Source organism: Vanessa atalanta, chromosome 18 (genome assembly GCF_905147765.1).
Source record: "Vanessa atalanta chromosome 18, ilVanAtal1.2, whole genome shotgun sequence".
Classification (NCBI taxonomy): domain Eukaryota; kingdom Metazoa; phylum Arthropoda; class Insecta; order Lepidoptera; family Nymphalidae; genus Vanessa; species Vanessa atalanta.
The window spans coordinates 1,350,565-1,371,626 of record NC_061888.1 but is presented as its reverse complement, the minus strand read 5'-3'; the positions used below and the strand labels follow the sequence as shown (position 1 = coordinate 1,371,626).

Below are 21,062 nucleotides of genomic sequence, written 5' to 3'. Positions count from 1 at the left end.
TTCGCGAGGGTCCTATAACTTCAATGGCCACCAATTCCGTTTCTTCCGGCTTTGCCTGGTTTGGGATGCACGAAGAAAAAAACCAATTTCATTTTGAACGACTGGCTATGTATCTCGATTCGGTTGCGTTATTTGTATGTTACGTAGGATAAAAATGTACTTAAAAATTAATTTGTAACTGAAAATTTCAACAACAACCGATTTCATAAAACGATATAACACGTATAATCATTCCAATACTTACATTAGTATTTAATTATCACTCGTTTTGAAAATTAATAAATTATCATATTACATAAAAAAAATTAATGGTCATTTTGGCAAATTGTGATGTTGAACAAAGACAGGTTTTTTTAATTCGCAGACCGACATACATAGTATATATTGATATCCAGATTGAAACATAGTTTTAATAGTTTGTCGAGGATTTGTTTGCTGTCAGTACATTGCTGTCAGTGCTTACAGAATAGGGTAATTATGTATATATAGAAATCAATTTGTAACGATGGACGAAACACCAAGGTCGATTTACAATAAGTTCGACCCAAACCCATGTACAGTTGACAAAAAATACTATCAGACAACAATGCCAAAAAAAAATCCATGAAATATACAAAAAAAAAGCAATCTATCATCGTATTTAGCGGACAAAAACTTAATTGGAAACTTAACTTTTAAAAACGGTATAAAATAATTTAATTTTGTTTTTATTTACATATATTAATTTAATAGTACGTCATAAATATTTTTATTAATTTGGAAATAATTAATTTGCACTTTAAATCAATAAATAAATAAAATAAAATAAAATAAAAAAAAAAAACAAAACAAAACAATCGATATTTAAAAAGTAAATCTATCAACCGACTTACGCAAAAACTTTTCCCATTTTCACTTTTCCGCACTAACACCGTGCACAACGTGAGCGAGTACACAAACGGGGCGTACGTTTCGAACACGTAAGTTTCACTAGCGACGGCGTGACACCGTAACACCGTCACGCGCCGCTGCCGGCAGGTGACTGAATGCGGTCTGCGCTAGCCGGTAGCTAGTCAGTAATCATTTCAGCCAGTTTGCCAACAAGTGAATGTTCATTTACACAGCTAACTAACCGCACATTGTAAAATTATGATAATATGAATTACCAATGGTTATGCGAACGCAATGTGCGCTCATTCATCAATTAAAAAGTATGTAACAATGTAACATAAATACAAGTGTTTATTTAACTTACAAGGTTCTGGTTCCCATGCGCGGCTTTGCTCGTTTGTGGGGAGGGGGGTAGGATAATGGGGAGGTATTAGGTAGCCTATGTGTTAAGTCTGATTAGAAGATATTTTAATTTCATATACGTATAGTCGTTTTTGCGTGATTAAGTCACAAACAAACTTACAAACTTTCAAATGTATAATATTTAATACAAAGTACATATTAGTAGAAGGTTTAAAAATCGCGGACCAGTAATAACCAGTTTGATAATACAGGTGTATTTAAAAAAAAGTCGGGTCCATTATTATCATCTCTCTCTTTCTCCCACTATTGTTTATAATGATAAAATCAATAATTTTAGTTACAAACCCATTCTCATGTTTCTTGTAATGTAAAAAACACTATCCTGGTCTATAGATCAAAGGGACCAAATCTTTGTATGTCAAGATTAAAAACTAGTGATTACGAAAAAAGAAATTTTACCTTACTACAGATTTTCATAATATATCTCTTTGATATTAAATCTACATAATATACATTCACGCGAAAACGCGCTGTATTTATAAATTAATTGAGTAATTCCTTTAATAAAACCTTTCACCACAAGTGAAATTACAGTATAAACGGGAATTACAATTTTGGCTATCTGTTCATCGACTATAAAATGTGCTTATGAAGTTACGCGTTCATTTATTAAACTAATTATTCCTCATACAAGCAAGTTAATTGGTATTTTTTTAATATTCATATTGACAAGATACACGTCTCTGCTTGACATGGGTAGCCTAAGGATGTAGATATTTACATTTAATTAACTTAACTTTAATTAAATTACTGAGTATATAGCCGGTTCTTCTCGGTAGAATCTACATTCCGAGCCGGTGGTAGCTTTACTTAATACAGTTCTGTAAAATGACGATTCAAAAGTGCTGGTAAAAGCCTACTTGATTATAGTATATTTTGATTATATCGTAATACGTATAACTCCATTGGTTGACGTTGCGCACGTAAAGCACGATAATTGAATACATATTTTAAATAATTAGGTTATAGATAAAATAAGATTTTATATAAGTATTGTAAAAAAAAAACACCATAAAAGTAATAAAGAGAAGAAAACTATTTAACATTTAACTTGTTATGTGGATATTATTCGACATCGTCGCCTTGTTTATTCACGAATCACATCATAAGCCCATTTTCGTGTAACTTTCAGATACATCTATACCAATACATGAAGAGAGATTGTTTTTGTAATGCCTAATTAAAAAAAAACTTTGTCAATGTACATGCAACTTATGCCAGAAGACGCAGCGTGTTTCGGAGGTTTTAGTACATAATATTATATAAGCAGTTGCGCTTTGCAGTTCAGTTAAGTTTATTGACGTGACCGTTGTTGACCCCGTGTAAATTTCATGATAAGAATCAACCCCTGACGATGGAAAACTAGGGGATGGTTCGCGATATACTAGCAGAATACGGGCAGAGAGATCGCTTAGCTGGATTGTGTATAACATTGGTTTATTATTGTCTAAATCATATCATATAGTTGAACCCTTACTTTAACAGGCATTTTTTAGCATTAGCAGCCTGTAAATTTCCCACTGCTGGGCTAAGGCGTCCCTTTGAGAAGAAGGTTTGGAGCATATTCCACCACGCGGCTACACAATAAACACAAATTAAGCACATGAAAATTCAGTGGTGCCTGCCTGGGTTTGAACCCGAAATCATCGGTTAAGATGCACGCGTTCTAACCACTGCGCCATCTCGGCATACTTTAACAGGGCAAAAAAGGAAAGGTAGCAAATTTAAGTAAACATAGTCTTAAACTAGAAAATGGGTCATCCAACGTAAATTAGCGACCAGCATATTACTCTGTGAATATTTAATTATTTTACTTTCCAAATTTATATCAGAATAACTAGACTAATGCAAAATAGGTAATAAAAAAGCAACACTCATTCAAAAAATGACTATCTTCAATATTATTATAATATGTATGGTACCACAGCCTTTACAATGTTGTGTTAGTCAGTCTTCATTGTGCCAGTATTGAATATAATATTCTTATTGTGGAACGAGCAATTCACAATGGATGTCATTACACAGATAGTCTCTTGACTTTATAACTGGTAAACTTTCCAAGCAATCTGTATTCTCTCTTAGTAATTGGCTTAGTTTGAAAGAGATTATTCTTTGTACCAGAAGATCACATATGACATAAAAATGTACATATATGCATTAGCAACAGAGCTCAAATTTGATAAACATTAAAACCATTAACATTACATAACATCAATACAATAAATTATGGCCTGTATCTGACCTGGTAGATGACGAGAATTCTGCTGAAGTTATATTATTGGTGGACAAGCATACTGAGTACTAATTTCCTGATCAAGTTTTCCCTTCTCACTAAGGCTATTAAGGGAGTTAAATTTTTGTGGGCAAATATTGTTGTTGCGCCTGCAAAGTCTCCATGCGTTTTTCTCTTATTTTGAAATTTTTTATGCCGTTTGAATCATTATTTCAATACACACATACTGTAAAAACAGTTATGTGATAACTTAAGTAATTAAAAAGTTTTAAAATTGAGCTATGTGACGTTCATAAATGGAAGGTACATAAATTGAAATAACGGCATATAAACACAGCAACTTTTGCAGGCGTAACGACAATATACAAGATACATATTTCTATTCACTGGGCACAAGCCACAGGTTCTTCTATGTAAATTTTGATTACATGCAACATTTAAAAAAAACTATAGTTACACAATCTATAAGGTGTTTGTCCTTAATATGTTGCATGACACCATTTAAGCTGTAGATTGAATTAATGGTCCGTCTTTAGCATAATCAGCTTTGTGGACTATTACATGATAACAAACCGACTGCTCTAGCCAATTATGTGGAGTGATATTGTTGTGTATTATATAATAAATAAAGAGAATCATATAGCATGTTCATTTTTTCTAATTTACTATTGTTTATCTAAATTACATATTTTTGAGTATAGAGTAAAAATAAATATAGATTTTGTTTTTAGTTTCTTTTCTTAAATTGAAATATGATAATGGTTATATGTTTAAAGATATCTACTTTTGTATGATGAATTATTGTTAAGAATACTAACAAAATGTAGGTGCTCATCTAGTCATTGACATCAGCCTGGAATGTAGTTGTAGCTTTAAAATTTAAAAAGCTTAATGCATTCTGTGATAAGCGTAATGGAGTTTGTTTCATAAAATATAAGAGTGGTGTGGACATATAAATAAAGAAGTTTAAAATCCAGATTATTAGAAAAAATGTAACCATGGAATTAAAGTTTTTTTTTTTATATATACATACTTAAGATTATTTTATAAAGCTAATCATAACAAAAAATCTAATTGGATTTTCAACTTCATAAGTTGGTGATAAAATATTATAATACATAAAAATATTAATATTCTAATATTCTTGCATAGATTAATAACCTGGTGTGTGGACGGTTGTGGTTGCATTTTTTGTGTATTTTGGGTAATTCGTCTGAGGATATCTTAAACTGAGGCTTGAATTCATCTTCTTGTTCCATGATGGACTTTAGTGAAGGCAATAAGGACAAAATAGCATAAATATTCAACTAAAATATACTTTAGTTCTTTTGTAATTATTTTTTGCAACTCCTAAAAGTAATCACTTATAAAAATAAAAAGTTTTTCATACATACTAACTTTAGTAAATAGAAAATATGTCTTGGCTGATTTCAAACTACAATCAAATACGTATTTTAAAAACAACAATCATCTCAAAAGCTAAAAATACAGCATCAAGCAGTAAAAGAACACTGCATACTGTAAAACATTCAAAAATCAATATCGTTATGCGGTATTTTGGATATTAAACAATTTATATCACTGTCATTCGGCGATATTAAGAATTTAGGTTACTTACGGTCAGATGGCCGTATTACTTCGCCGTTGATCTGCGGACGAAGTTTGTAAACTCATAAATAATTTCACATCTCTATTTCTAATGGTAATTAAATTGTTTTATGTTTATTTTCAATAAATCAACTAGAATTTTGAAAGATCCATATTTTTATGTTTCAAATTTAGCACACGCGCGTCAACAGATTTTATGGATGCATTCATTTCTTTGTTGTTTTTTTTTTTACTTTAAAAAATTTAATTAATATCATAAATTTACGTAAATTTTAACAAAATACGAACAAATTGATCATTATTTAAAATTCATTAAATTATAAATTATTAATTCCTCATGATGAGCTGGAGTTCCAGATTCCTAAACTCACCCTTATATTAAAAATCTATTACACATAGCGACCTTAAATAAGAACTGTGCTATGACCAATTTAAGGATTAAATACAAGTAAACACCAATTGTAAATTTAAAGAATACCTAAGTGAAAGAGTACATAAAATTCCAACGAAAGGAATATGGATGATACAGATAAGATAGATAATCTCATCTCATATGAGATAATTTATCCGAGAATGTCTATATAAAACAAGGATTCCACAATTTATCAGAATGCATTTATTAATTGGGCTTTGTATTAAAAGAATAATTTCATTTGACTCACCTTTTCTAACAATTCCATTTTTTTGGACAGAGTATTGGCGCGTTTTTCAAATTTCATCCATAAGTTCTAACAGCGCAATGTAAGTCTATAGAAAGAAGAATAAACCAAGCAGGTGACCATTGCTGACTTTAGAATATATTCAATGGCTTCTGGACTTCATTAAAAGATTTTAAGACTTTACATTACATTAGTCAAATCTTTTTTTAACAAATTATAACAATGAACTTCAATAGAACATTTATTTATTAAAATCGATTTATAAAAATAAAATTTGTCAGCTCACTCTTCATTTAAACACAAAAAAAATGTTATTACAATTTAGTAGTTAGTAGTAGTTAAGTAGAATTTACTTTAAGTAGATTTGACTAATGCTTAAATTTTCTCAAAATATGTTTCGTATTTGTTTAATAGAAATAATAAACAAAAAACCCTTTTATTGATATAATATATTTATTATTAAAAACTTATACATAAAGCAGGTGTTAAACTAGGCGTAGTAGCTAAGGTTGGCCTTTTTCTTGGCCTGCACTTCCAATATGGCGTCCATGAAGTCTTCATGAGTAACGGCGGTAGCCGACCGACGAAGTGCGATCATACCAGCTTCAACACACACTGCCTTACACTGTGCTCCATTGAAATCATCAGTAGAACGGGAGAGTTCTTCAAAATTGACATCCGGGGATACATTCATTTTTCTGTAATAATTTATAAAAAATAGTTAAAAGAATAATCAACTTATTATTTCTTTATAATAGTTTATAGGTTATTATAATTGTTATACTTTATAACAATTATATCATAGTGTGCTTAAAAACTCTCATATGCCAATGGCATGGTAATTCCAACCAACCAGAGAAAGTTCAGTTAGCTACTGAGAGATTAATTTTTTCCCTTATTATTTTAACCAATCATTGTAGATTTCACAATCACACAAAAAAACATATTAAAGACAAAAAATGCAAAGCCACTTACTTATAGGTAAGAATAGTATGAATTAATTGCATATACTAATTTGACAGAAGAATTATGTACTTTAATTGAAATTTCCTACAAGATAATAAAGCTCCTACTATATTATATACTATAAATATATTTAATTAGTACAGTGCTTTTATTGTGAATATTATAGCGGAGCGACAAAGGTGTGATAAAAATTGATTAAAGAAAACTCAATATCCATCTTTTTTATATAGCAACACTGGATTCCAATTCTAAAAATTTATTTCTGCAAAAATGTTAACTAAATATTGAACATAGATGCAGCTTCAGATAGACAAGTTCATATAAAATCGAAATATATAATTTAAAGCAGTTATTCATTACCTTGAGTGAATCTGCATGATTCTTGCTCTGGCTTCTTCATTAGGGTGAGGGAATTCAATCTTCCTATCCAGACGACCAGATCTCAGCAGAGCAGGGTCTAAAATGTCTACTCTGTTTGTGGCTGCGATTACCTGATAAAATGGAATTACAAAAATTTACATAATTAGCTCACATACTCTATATAAAGATATATAATAGACTTTATAAAGCTAATGCAACTCCAGCCATGGGATCTAAATTGTTATGTCTCTTTTGGCTGTTATTAAACTGGCTTTCTTAAACTTCAAATTGGAAAACAACTATACAGATAATTGATGTGTGCAAGGTACACAATCAACCAGTTGCACAAAACCTTGGTAATACTAGAGGTCCTTATTTTTTTATAAATTATTAATGTTTTTAAGACCAATTGAGGTGAAATACATTGTGTATAAAAATAAAAGATTGTGTACCTTAATATCAGCAGTAGAACTAAATCCATCAAGTTGGTTAAGCAGCTCTAACATGGTACGTTGTACTTCACGATCACCGGCCTTCTCAGAATCAAAACGCTTGGTACCAATAGCATCAAGTTCATCAATGAAGATTATCGCAGGTGCCTTTTCTTTAGCCAGAGCGAAGGCATCACGTACCAATTTTGCACCATCACCTATTAAATAAAAATTAAAGTAATTTATTATGTTTACATAATATATATCTTTCTGTGCCTGTGGATATATATTGTGTCTAACTGCACTAAAACAATAATGATATCAAGATTTAGCATTATTTAAGTTCTACGTAAAGAGTCCAATGACTATTTTAGCTTATATCTATTCAAAAAGCATATATTACACCTCAGCTTAATACATAGTGAGAGATCTTTTGTATGTGCATTGTTTAATCCTTTAATATATCCTCTGGATATTGTAAACTTACGAGTGATAAATTATTAAATTCTATTTACCAATGTAATAGGCAGCTATTGAGCAATTTAAATTAAGAATAGTGTAAATCATGACCAAAAAATGTATACCATAACTTGCCTATGAACATCTGAACAAGCTGAGGTCCTGCCAGCTTCAGGAAAGTAGATTTAGTTTGAGCCGCACAAGCTCTGGCTAATAAGGTCTTGCCAGTACCTGGAGGTCCATACAACAGTACTCCCTTTGGCGGATGAATGCCAAGGTTGACGAACTTCTCCTTGTGTGTCATTGGCAGTACTACTGCTTCAATCAGTTCCTATAATGTTCATTGAAGTTTATTAGAATAGTTTTAGATTTAGTTTTTACCTTGCATGTAATAAGAAGAATGATTTGTGTTTACCTGAATTTGTTTGTCCAGTCCACCAATGTCAGAGTATTGTTCAGTAGGTCTCTCATCAACCTCCATAGCCTTCACTCTCGCATCATATTCAGCAGGTAAAGTTTCAAGAATCAGATAAGAATCCTTATTAACTCCGACTAGGTCACCTGGTTTTAACTTGTCAGCATCAACCAATCCTATGACCGGTAAGAAGTATGTCTGACGAGTTGAGGTCTTGATGACGGCACACTTTCCTTTCCTCTGAGAGTCCAAGTCCACCACAGCACCATCTTCCTCTTCCTCCTGAGGGTCTACATCAAGTAGCTCGATGACGTTTGAAACAAGATATGGCAGAGTTTTATTGACTTTAATTTTTTCTGTGTTCTCTTTAATTTTGTCGTTCTGAGCTTGTAGTTCGTGAGAGATTCTCATTACTTCACTTTTCATGATTTTAATTTCGTTGTCTAACAATCGGCTTCGACTGATAATCTCGTCTGTTGGCATTCGAAGAACTTCTTCACTTAAAGCTTCTTCTCCATCTTCCCAGATAGACTTGTCTTCCAAAGTTGTAGCCATGTTTAATTCTTACGTGATATTCCCTTTTCTAAATATTAGACAATAACAAAATTAGCAACTGTTCGAATTCACAATCACATCATCTAAAATGAATTGTCATTGCAGTTTCATGTTAACAGACTATACAAATTTTTAATCGTAGCTTTACAAGCGGCAAAATGGACATTGGATTTAATTATGTTAATATATTATAAATATCCTAATTTTGATTGATTGACTTTTTATTTAAATAGTTTACCTCAATTGAGTTTTGTAATACTCATGAGCATTTTATAACTTTGAGCGATTTTGTTTTTGACGTAGTGTCACTCGCGCTAGGTTGTGTTTTCATCACACGAATTTCGAAATATTAAGTCTAAGAACATTATTTATAAGCTATAAGTGTTAAGTTGGAATTTTAAGAAATAATCTGAAAATGGCTTTCTCTATGTTCCTACGCACACCTGGTAAATATTACTAATTCAAAGCGAATTTTATAAAAAAGAATTACATAATACTCGTTATTATTGGATGAAAGAACCCCATATCATTCGTATTATTACGTTATGTTATACTGTATTACTTACATGAAGTTATCTCCTAATCGATATTTAATTATTTTTATTTACCGCAACCGTCGAATCAAAACGAGCTTAGGTTATAAATGAGAGCAATTTTTTTTTAATTTGAGCTTTTATTCATTGCAAAATCCCACCTTCATAGATACTTATTTAATTATAATAAAGTATTAATATACTATATATTACATAGTGGTATATTATTTCGATATGATAATAATCTTTATTAAGTCATAGCATATAGTAAACAGCTCAATAAAAATAAATTACTCATATTTGTGGTATACCTCCACTTTTTAGCTTATGGAGAAGCTGGCTAGAAATTTTTATATAAAATGTTTATTTTGAATTACAGCTTGCACAAGTCGATTGTTATCTCAGCATATTACGAGAATGGGAGCACAGCCTGCTTTGAAGCCTGTTAACACTCAACGAACAATAGCAACGATTAACTCATTAAAGAATTCATTATTGAAGTCTGAAACTACACCTATTATGAATTCGGTAAGAAATATATTGTTTCAATATGAGAGAATTAAGCAAACATCCTAAATTTAAATATTTTGACTGTTATAATATAACAAGTATGATATGGTTTGGATTACCTTAAAAATGCACAACATTGAGAGATTCCAGTCAAATTAGTGGACTTTATAAATTATTTAACTCTTTAGAATTATTTACGTATAGTCTATTCCAAATACAAGATGACAAAATCCAAATAATCAGCATTTTACATAGATTCAATGCAATGTAGAGAGCTTGAATAATCAATGTAATTTATTATGATTTATCAAAAATATTACATTTTGAATGTTAATGAAACTTTGAGGTAAAATTAAAGTGGATATAAGTATATATATATATATATTATATATAGTATTTAACTGGAATAATATTGTGTTATAAATAAAAACATATTGATCAAGAACTGTTACTAATGCAAAATATAGCAATTGGTAAATTGCATGAAGTATGAAAATCTGTGATGGTATTGATTGATGATGGGATTAGAATGGCAAATGATTAATTAATATTACAAATCAAACCGGAGACTGAGTCGTGAACAATCAAGTTCAAAGTTGAAATACCATTAGTAATGAATGAAACTAGTAGTTGTTATTCAACCATGAACATATCGGTACATTTTCAAGTAAAATGCTGCACATTATGTACATTAGTAGTTGTAAATTATTTGAGTCATGGGAGTATTCATAGTTGTGCATCTTTATTCCATCTTGTCTCTATTTAGGCATTGTAAGATACTTTAAATGACTTGCTATTATTTATATTGCTGACAGATGTTTGTGATTAATATTTATTTATTTTAAATGAGTCAATTTAAAATAAATAAATATTAATATTAAACATTGGACAACATCACATACATTACTCCTACTACTACCTAATGTAAGTAGCTAAAGTACTCTTGTTGTGGAAAATCAGAAGTAACGACAGTATCACATACACCCAGACCCAAAACAATATAGAAAACTAATGATCTTTTTCTAAATCGACTCGGCCGGGAATCGAACCCGGGAGTGGCATACTCATAAAAACCGGTGTACACACTACTCAACCACGGAGGTCGTCAAGTCAATTTAAAATTGAATTAACGTAATATTTGATTTTTAAGTATAATTGAGGTCTTTCTCTTGTACATGTTTGAGTGATCTGATTAGATAATAGTGAGTCTTTCGTATTAAAGTGTTGAGATAAAAGATAATTGACAAATCAATGGTTAATTACTATTTCATTTTTAAGGTACGGTCGTTCCGCACATCGGTGGTTAGACTGTCAGGTGAGAAAGCCCATGATCACTCTAAGCTGTGGGTGGTTGAGAGGTTCACATCTGTACTTTTGGTGCCACTCATTCCCATAGCATTAATAGCACCCAACAAAGTGCTTGACTCACTCATGGCTATCCTGATCACTGCCCATAGTTTCTGGTAAGATATTACAAATATTTAAATTGTAGATGTTCAAGTCTTAGATGTTTTTTAATATTATTTAAAATAATAATCAATTACAAATAAAATAAGTAGTATAACTAATTTAATTTTAAAAGAAACTTAATTTTTTTGTGTTAAAACCAGTTCCAAAACTTTAAGATTAGTACAATCAGTTATAAGAACATGGAAATTTTTAGGGGCCTGGAAGCAATTGCAGTTGATTACGTGAGGGCAAGTATTTTTGGTCCCGTCATCCCCAAGATTGCCATCGGTCTCGTCTACCTCATCTCCATTGCGACCCTCGGAGGACTCTTCTACGTCATCACCCACGATATCGGAATCGCTAATTCTGTTAGACAATTGTGGTCCATCAAATCTGGCCAAAAAGCGTAAAATCTGTATTGTTAGTATATTTTTTTTTTGTAGGCAAAATGCGTTGTAATTTTTCACCTGTTACATAATGATGAATTGTTTATTTATTATATAGAATAGTAAGTTAAAAGGATTAGTTTTAAAAAAATAGTATTCAATGAGCTTTTTTCGTTTTAAAAACATATTTGATTTATAAGGCAATATTTTTTTTGTGTTTACTGTCTACAGAAGTAATGTATTAAGCTTAATAATAATAGTTTTATTCCTTTGCGAGAGGAGAAAAATTTTCGTTTCTAAATTACCAGGTTATGTTACGCTGTACTTAATGCAAGGCACAATCGTTAAATTATTTCGACTAAGAAAGTGTTGGATTTCATTATCATTAAATGATTCTTAATTATTGACTATCTTTATAAATAATAACAGTTCTAATGAAATTTCTCATGTTTGAAACTATCCCAATTAAGTTTTTTAAGTTTGGACTCTTGCCTGTCTTGTATCAATAAAAGTTCTACTATTAAAAATGTTTTAAAATATGCCTCGTCAGTCTAAAATTATATTTATTTGAGAAATAAATTTTTAAACTACACACTTAATATTTTTTTAATTGTCATATCCCTAAAATTAAATGTATAATCAAATATTGTGTTATATTGTCGAGGAAATAAAAACTTCATTGAAGAGATGAATTTGCTTCTTATAAAATTCCCTGTATTTGAATAATGTTTTATTGTTATAAGAAAAATAAGTAGTTAACAAACGTTTTAGGGTTGGTTTTCAGGTGGTAGGTATAAAAAGTAGCCTATGACTGAGTGGCGTAGCTATCGTAGGGCCAGGTGGTGCAGTGCACCAGGACCCCGGAGCTCAGGGGGGGCCTCTAACCTAAGCTTTGAATAGAGATGACATATGGATTTAGCCTACTAATGATAAGTTCATCTCAATGTAACCTGTATCCTATTCTTATTGCTATCTATAGTTTTGAAGGGCAATATAAGTTGAAGAGGGTATGAGGGCCCGTTTCTTTTTCTATGCACCGGGGCCCTTGTCCACCTAGCTACGCCACTGCTATGACTATCCTTAGAGTCGCTTCCTTACCAAATATCATCAAACTCGATTCAGTGGATTGGGCGTGAAAGAGTCGTTCTTTCATGGTTTTTATCTGTCTAATGATAGAGTTACTTTCGTATGTATAATATTAGTATAGATTAAATCAAAATATACTTTATTAAAGTAGGCTTTTAAAAGCACTTTTGAATCGTCATTTAACAAACTATATCAAGTGAAGCTATCACCGGTTCGGAATGTAGATTCTACCGAGAGGAACCGGCATGAAACTCCGTAGTTACTCATTTTCAACATTTAAAAATACAGTCATGTTATTTAAATACAATTATATATATGTTATGTCTCCTGCGTGGAAGTCAACAAGCATTAACTCCACGTTCTTTGTCATCTATATAATCTTGTATCGAATAATATGACTTCATTACCAATGTATTTTTTTTACAAATGATTTGAGTTTATGAAACGGCAAAGTTAAAAATGTCTGTGGATTTTTTTATAGAAATGGATACCTAGCCCCAAAAAGGATTTATTGACTTAAATATTAATGTATATTAAGAAATTATGGCGCCTTTTTGTAATTCCTAACTGAAAATACTACTAAAACAATATACATAAAACTTATATTAGAAGACGCAGCGCGTTTTGGAGAAGTTTAAATTTTATAATACAACCAAATAACAACTACTTCGCAGTTTTACTCGCTTTAAGTGGACACTGACGTGACAAGTGTGAACCTCATGGTCTTGTTTTAACTAAATAATAAACAACAAAAAATAGTACTTATTTTTATTAAATAATTATTCCAACATGTAAATTAATTATTATTTTTTCCAATAAAATATTAATTTTACCTATAGGTACATACCATCTATACATTTTATATTATTTTCAGATCATTTGATATTTTTATTTAAATAATACTTATTTGTTTTGATTATTAACAATAACAAAATATATGTTCCATTCTTGTATAAGTGTACAATAGTTTTGAGTTTAGAAATTCATATTATAAATAATTTATATTTTGAAGTTTATATGATTATATGTAACTTTTATTTTATATCAAGATACTGATTAACTTTTATAACATTGATCGCTATTTTTTTTAATAGTCATTGAACATTAACTAGTATTAAGTAAAAAAGTGAGGATATTTTGGTTATATTTTATGTAATTATTTTGTGTAAAATATAATGTTCATTTTAAAACAGGTATAGATTTATAAGTACCAATAATTAATATGGATAAAAATCCCTAGTAATTAATTTAATTGAAGTATTAATAAAATTTAAAAAAACACATTCATCATCAAACATTGTTGTGATTTAATATAATATTTTCTTTATTGAAGTTCAGTTTATTTTGGCATCAAAATCACTTTCTAATATAGAAAGTGAAGCAATTGTCAAAACATTGTCTATGGTTTAAGTTATAATAATTTATCTATACAGTATATTATCTATGGTAGGTAATTACGTCTGTACGTGTTTCTTGTAGAATATATCGAGTGCTTGCCACTGTTTGGTGTGTAGTAGGATGTGGGGGCGCCTCATTCTCATATGTTCCACCGCTTCCTGTGGAGACCAGCCGTTTCTCTGGAAATAAGAACGAAAATAAGAACGAAATAAGACGTCGTTAGATCCATATATAATATACCTTGGTCTTATGTCATATATTACCTCGATTAGACCATTCATTCACGAAAATGCGCGGTTATTTTGTGACCATGTGACAATGTTGACCGATCTTGTAAGTGTCGCAGGCAACTAGTTTAATTAGCCATCCAGTTAAAACGCCTAGCCACTTTACTAAACGCCGCTATTCAACCAGCGGCCTGAATGACCAATTCATCTTCTCAACCTCTCCTTTACTTTATATAGGTAAAAAAATCCCGACTATCTAACTGACCCTTAATAAGGTTATGCTCCGTATACGAAATATTGGCAAAAATAAATATTGTACTGACCATCATGAGGTAGCAGCCGACGAGCGTGGCGCTGCGCGTGCGTCCCGCCTTGCAGTGCACGTACACGCGGCCTTGCTCGCTACTGGGCTTGCTCTCAGCTGGCAGGAAGCTGGATAGAGCATGTTATCTCATCGAGTAATTTATTTAAAAGAAGTAAAGCTACTGAGTTTTTCTCTCAATAGCAGTCAGTCAGTAGCAATCGGCGTCTATCAGTGTTAACATTTCTGTGCTAGGGATCTCAAAGCTGTTGGTCCTGCAGTTCAGTCGTATCCGATTATCCCATCGGATGAGGAGGAAGGAACAGAGAATACACCTGTGTTTGTGCACACGCGTACACTATGATATACAACGCAGTTTACTTTATGAGGAGAGAATAACCGCCGTGGCCAAAATCATTTAGGAGGACATTTTAATTTTATTTACTGACATTTACGAGAAAATAATATGTATATACTTAATTAGAACATAATTGCCTAGAGAAGGTAATTATATTTATTGATTTTTTATAATGGTAAATGCTCACCACTGCTCAAATACATTAATACTCATTCCTCATATCACAAACTGCGCCACTAATCTTAGGAACTAAATTGTTGTCCTTTGCGGCTGTACTTAAATTGGATCAATCACCCTTTAGATCGGAATACAAAAATTATACTAAGTATTTTTTGGCGGTAGAGTGACCCAATCATCAGATATTCAACCGCCAAACAGCAAAACATAAAAATAACGAGTAGGTATTGTCGTGTCAGTCGGGTCAGTGGAACTACAGACACAAGGTACATAACATCTTGGTTCTCAAGGTTGGAGGCGCATTGGCGATGTAAATATGTCTTAAAGGAATGGTTGATATTTTTTCCATTGTCTATATGTGGTGGTGACCACTTACCATCAGGTCGCTCATTTGCTCGTCCGCCAACCTATATCATAAAATAAAAGAAAATATAATTAGAGGTATATCTAGACGGGTTTACAAAAGCCCAAGTGTCTGATATTATAACGCACGTGCATCGTTTCATTATTGAGGGCCGTTAAATAATAAAAAACAACTATTACAATACTTTTAAATACAGAATACGTAATTACGATAGTATCGATAGTATTGCCACTATCGATAGTATTGATCAAAACGATACTATCGATAGTACGATCGATATCCTGAATAGTTTTCGAGGTTAACTATCGATAGTCAAACTATCGATAGTTCTGCAACGCTGGTACAAACAAAATGTTTTATAAATATAAACTCACCGATTGATGAATCGTACACCCTCATATAGCTTGTCTTGGTCGGGAGCTTCGAAGATGTCTGTAGTGGCCAGCTGCAGAAACTGCACGCCGTGTTCGCGCCATTTCTGTTCAATTATTTTTTTACCATAAATGATCGAAGACAAAAATGTAACAGCCAAATGCTAAATCTATGCATGAGATCCGTTATTCAGACATATTGTCTGAATTTGTCAAAGAATTTTTATTTGCAATAGATTTTTCTAGTCTATTTGAGATTTTCATAGTATCTTGCTTCTACTAGAAGTTTAGTATACTTATCATTACAAGATAATATACCTTTAGTGCGTTTAGCTAAGATCGGCTATGGAGTAAAATCGTAGCTATCGAATTTCCGACTGATTCGATCACCTTTTTATTGATTGACAAACAAAAATTGGTTGAATCAGCCGGAAGTTCGAACAGAATTAAACCAATCTTAACCCAACTCATCCTACTACTTTTCATAATACTTATTTTGGTCTTATGAATTTCAGCCCAAATATAAATATGTATTAAAAAAAAAAACGTCAACTGACTTTTTGATCTGTAATAGGTAATGGTATTACGCTGCGCGCGACAACAGTATGCTAATTTAAGATTAGGTAACAAAAGACATTATCATAACAAAAACATCCATCCTTTTATAATTCTTGAAAAGATACAACAACCTATTTTTATTCAAATGTTTTCTGGAGATTACCTTTGACAAGCTTAACGCATGTGATAAATAAATGACTGAGTAATGTCTGATGCGGAAATAACCTTAGGATTGTAGGGTCAACTGCACACTAGCAGATAATGTGTTCACTGGCGTCAATGGTTTGGGCCGTTTTGAGGTGTATAAATCGCAGATACAATCCTACTCACGAATATTTTTCAACAAACCAAGTTCTATGGTTAATGAGGATATTAGAACATATTTTAACTTTATGAAGTTGTTTACACCTTTAAAGACGTATCACTTTGTATGTTACCCAAGTCAGATATTAATTTTAAATGCTTAGTGATAAGTTTATGGTGTAACTTTTCCAATAAATAAATAAGTGATTATACAAAATTTAAATCAAAATATTCAAATAGGTATTTAAACATTTTGAATTGTCATTTTACAGAAATATACTAACTAAATAATGGCTCCATAAGAGTAAGACCCCCAATAGTACAGATTTTTTTACAAAAGAGTACCTAGTAATCCGAAAAATGACATATCTAATGATAAGATTCTATATGTCATCATATCACATGTAGTCAAATTCAAACTAAGCAATCAGAGTCAAAACAAAAAACGCATCGAGCACAATAGTGGTGACCCAATGGTTGTTACCTGTTCTATCATGCATTATATACATAAGGGAAGACTGTCAAAAAAATATTCAACAGTAATAGACATGCCGGATTGTCCAGGGGCCGGATTACCGGGAGTCCACTGTACAAGTTAACTGGCAGATTTTATGTCTTGACAGATTCTTTTAGTGTGATAAATAGTTCCTTAATACAGTATTAACATAAACAAACAAAACTAGAAAAATATATATGCACTTTTATTTACAAACATGATTTGTATAATATATTTCTTCATTCAAAGAAGCGTTTATATGTATAGACAGACATCATTTATTTACATAGATTATTTATAGAATAAGATAAATAATGAAACCAGTTTGTTAGCTATATTTAAATAACACTTTATGTACATATTTGTATGTAATGTTGTATAAGTGTAAAACTTATTCATGTGTATTTCGTTCTATATAATATAATATAATATATATAATATAATATATTTAATTAATTTTATTATTGTTTCTAATGTATTTCTGTATTGGTTATGGAAGGAATGGCTTCTATTTTTAATCCAATAGTTGATGATAATGTCTACGGGAGGTGATGACCACTTAACATCATGGGCCCATTTATTCATCAGTTCATCTTTTACATAAAAATATATTTATTTGTATATAGGTATGTAATACAATGATAAGTAAATAATATCATAGAAACTAAAACAATAATCTTCTGTTTCAATAATCATATATTTTGTAATTTGACTGAATTATGTTTAAAACGAACATTTATGTACCAGTTTTTGAGTCAATATTTCTGTAGAATAAAGATATTGCATAATTTATAAATATTTGGTTTCTCATAGACACACAAAACAATACACTTAAGTATTATTGTACTAAAACACTGTATTTAAATTTATTGTAAAGGTATCTATCTCTCTATGTTGATTCTACTGAGTGTATTGATTCTAGTGAATTATACATATGATTATTGTTATGTGATTATAGGATAAAAATAAATATTTTTATATATTAAAGATATAATTACATACCTCAGCGTCATTTGAAAATATCTTTAATTCATAAGTTTCATTCATAGAGACGACCCCTTTTATATTTTCTTCCTCGATTAACTGAAATGACAATAGATTTTGGTTCAGTTCTAAAAGGCTTTTTTTTTTAATATATCTATAATATTATAAGATTTAATTTAATTTCAAGTTAGAAAACTTTAAATAAATCTATTTATTGTGTGTATTTTCTGAAGTATTTGTCCAATTGTACAAATTTTTATAGTAAAATTTATACAAATTTCATCGTACAAAAGTTATTTAATATTTGAGATTTACAGTTAACATTAGATAGCCTGATTTTTAATAACCTATAAAACATACCTGTTTTGTCATTCCTTGAAACGGTAGAGCTCCCAGGATAACAGTGTCATCCATCCTATCGTACCATCGCCGGCTGGTCACCTTCTCCATCAGAACATTATAGAGAAGTGTGGGGTAGAAAGTCACCCTGGCGAACATCGCTGTGGCCTGCTGAAGTACAGTTATTTTAAACACGTATACTCAGTTCGAACATCACTGTTTGAAAACACAGTTCTTGTATACCGTAACCGTACCATGGTGAAAGCTGATGACTGGTTTTCGTGGTGGGGGAAAATTTAAGTTATTCAAGTTGCATCCCGTACCGAGACCTCTTGTTATGACAGCGTCTGTCAAATGTCAATATGATAGTGCAGACGTCAGGTTGACACTGATAGAGACTGTATTGTTCGGAAACTTATATTATATTATAGTATTATTATACATTTCTTTTTAGGACAGTGTTATTATTTGATTAATTCAATATTTTGTTCGTTACGTACTACTCAATAGAGACCTTTTTTATTAGTATTTGAACTTAATGATTAATCTTTTTTAAGATTTCCTTTTACTTTTTTATAGCAATATTTAGTGTATATGCTTTTTAGAGTAATAAATAAATTAGGAGCGACGAACAATATTTTGTTTTTAGACGAGTCTAATATTATTATTTATACTTATATTCTTCTTATATATTTTTTTAATATAAAAATAAACAGCTGAGAGTAAACTTAGAAATATCATGTAGTTAAATGATACATTATTGGAGGTAGCCAGTACTTGCCTGGCTGGGTACCACCCACGGGGTTTTAATCCTTTATAATCGGTACTATCAAACAAGGTGTTTCAAGGGCTGTCTGTCTTCTTGCTACAAATAATATATATAGTGATTTTGCTAATTGTAAGCCTAAATAAATATATTATTTATATTTCCATAAATATGATACAAGTGTACGCGCAAATATAGGTGCATTCTTTCTTTTATTATCCCCGCAGATTTAGGGAAGAGCTGTGAAAGGTCCCAGGTTACTAGCCCAGAGCTTTCACAGACACAACAGATATTATAATAACAAAAAATATCCATAATACGACAAGTAAACCTATATATTATATTTATGTATATAACAAGTGTATTAGTCTTGTATTTTAATATAACTAAGTACATATTATATCAGTTATAAGATTTTTTTATAAGGAGTTAAAATAATTTAATTTATTTAAATTATTCAAAAACACGATTGAAATAAATGTTCAATGTATATAAAAATAATTAGGTGTCAAGGGACTGCAGACCGCTATATCCGCCCCTGGGGACAGCAATCCGATACAAGCAAGTAGTTCAGGAGCGGATCCATCCACTTTTCATAACGTCTGAGACATAGGAGTATAAGAACCATCAACTCCAAAGCCCTGATTTGTTTTTGAGATTTTCTCTTGTCAGTAAAACCTACTTTATTGGCTAGGGTATTGATTCGAGGACCTCTGGAATTTCAGCCTTTAATTAAAGTGACCAGGCACACGATCCGTCACAACTCCCAACACTTTACGATTAAAAAAGCATTTACTGGAAGATCTTTATCGAATAATTACATAAAATAAATACATACATACTTATATATATATAAAGCGCTGTATCCGTTTCTGCTGTACTATTTCAGCTTATTCAACCTCATAAATTACGCTGATATTCTTTTATTAAAAATGATTACAGGAATTTATCTATTAAATATATTCGCGGATATTCAGAATATGACGTCATATGTAGCGTGGGTCTTGTTTCGAATGACGTAACGACATACTGTGGACGTACTTCTACAGATCTCATCTAACCACCATAAATCTGATGTTATTATGTTATTGAATCAGTGAACGATAAAATAAAATTAAATATTTGGTAAATATACTGACAAATATACCACCCGGTGGTAATTGGTCACCATTAGGAACTCAGATGTTATGTCCCTTTGTTCACTCTGAGAGTTTTAATACAGTTATTAAATTAAATATTATTTTTGTTTACATTCTTACTTTCTGAATGACATTTTCAAAATGGTAGTATAATATATCAAATACATGTTGGAAGTTAGGAAAATTTACAAACTCGAAAAGCTATATACTTAATATGGATGATGACTGTTTTGTTTTTAATTCAAAATCTAAATTCAAATAATTACATTATTAATCAGAACTTTGTATTCTAAGCTAAATTAATACCTACTTTTATTTCGGACATATTAACATAGGTA

At 30.9% G+C, this 21,062-nt stretch overlaps 4 protein-coding genes across 7 annotated transcripts in view; 1 reads left to right on the top strand and 3 right to left on the bottom strand.

Moving 5' to 3' along the window:
- The window catches only part of LOC125070916 (tubulin polyglutamylase TTLL5), a 30,164-nt gene extending 24,857 nt beyond the window's left edge, over nucleotides 1–5,307 (bottom strand). For 2 of the 3 annotated variants that reach the window (XM_047680931.1, XM_047680932.1), the window contains exon 1: nucleotides 873–1,011. In XM_047680931.1, the coding sequence (XP_047536887.1) occupies nucleotides 873–889 (17 nt within the window). In that variant the 5' untranslated portion in view covers nucleotides 890–1,011. Of the gene's footprint in view, nucleotides 1–872; nucleotides 1,012–5,144 lie in introns of those variants that run through there. The other variant, XM_047680934.1, reaches the window with a different exon arrangement.
- Nucleotides 5,308–6,223: 916 nt separating this feature from the next.
- On the bottom strand, nucleotides 6,224–9,088 carry LOC125070767 (26S proteasome regulatory subunit 6A-B). Its single transcript, XM_047680723.1, has 5 exons — nucleotides 8,425–9,088; nucleotides 8,145–8,340; nucleotides 7,572–7,768; nucleotides 7,120–7,250; nucleotides 6,224–6,491 (listed from the first exon to the last, which is right to left on the bottom strand). The coding sequence occupies exons 1-5, from the start codon at nucleotides 8,977–8,979 to the stop codon at nucleotides 6,284–6,286; spliced, it is 1,287 nt and encodes a 428-aa protein (XP_047536679.1). The 5' UTR covers nucleotides 8,980–9,088; the 3' UTR covers nucleotides 6,224–6,283.
- A 180-nt stretch (nucleotides 9,089–9,268) lies between these two features.
- LOC125070832 (succinate dehydrogenase [ubiquinone] cytochrome b small subunit, mitochondrial) lies at nucleotides 9,269–12,441 on the top strand. Its single transcript, XM_047680818.1, has 4 exons — nucleotides 9,269–9,425; nucleotides 9,892–10,040; nucleotides 11,301–11,485; nucleotides 11,686–12,441. The coding sequence occupies exons 1-4, from the start codon at nucleotides 9,395–9,397 to the stop codon at nucleotides 11,879–11,881; spliced, it is 561 nt and encodes a 186-aa protein (XP_047536774.1). The 5' UTR covers nucleotides 9,269–9,394; the 3' UTR covers nucleotides 11,882–12,441.
- Nucleotides 12,442–14,235: 1,794 nt separating this feature from the next.
- On the bottom strand, nucleotides 14,236–19,165 carry LOC125070907 (phosphatidylglycerophosphatase and protein-tyrosine phosphatase 1). Of its 2 annotated transcripts, none has more exons than XM_047680917.1 (6): nucleotides 19,074–19,165; nucleotides 18,841–18,990; nucleotides 18,499–18,579; nucleotides 16,143–16,246; nucleotides 14,892–15,000; nucleotides 14,236–14,520 (listed from the first exon to the last, which is right to left on the bottom strand). In XM_047680917.1, exons 1-6 carry the CDS (start codon nucleotides 19,074–19,076, stop codon nucleotides 14,398–14,400), a joined length of 570 nt encoding a protein of 189 aa, XP_047536873.1. In that variant the 5' UTR covers nucleotides 19,077–19,165; the 3' UTR covers nucleotides 14,236–14,397. The 2 variants fall into 2 exon arrangements, with proteins under 2 accessions (XP_047536873.1, XP_047536874.1); XM_047680918.1 differs by having other exon boundaries at nucleotides 18,841–18,987.
- Between the last annotated feature and the right edge of the window lie 1,897 nt (nucleotides 19,166–21,062).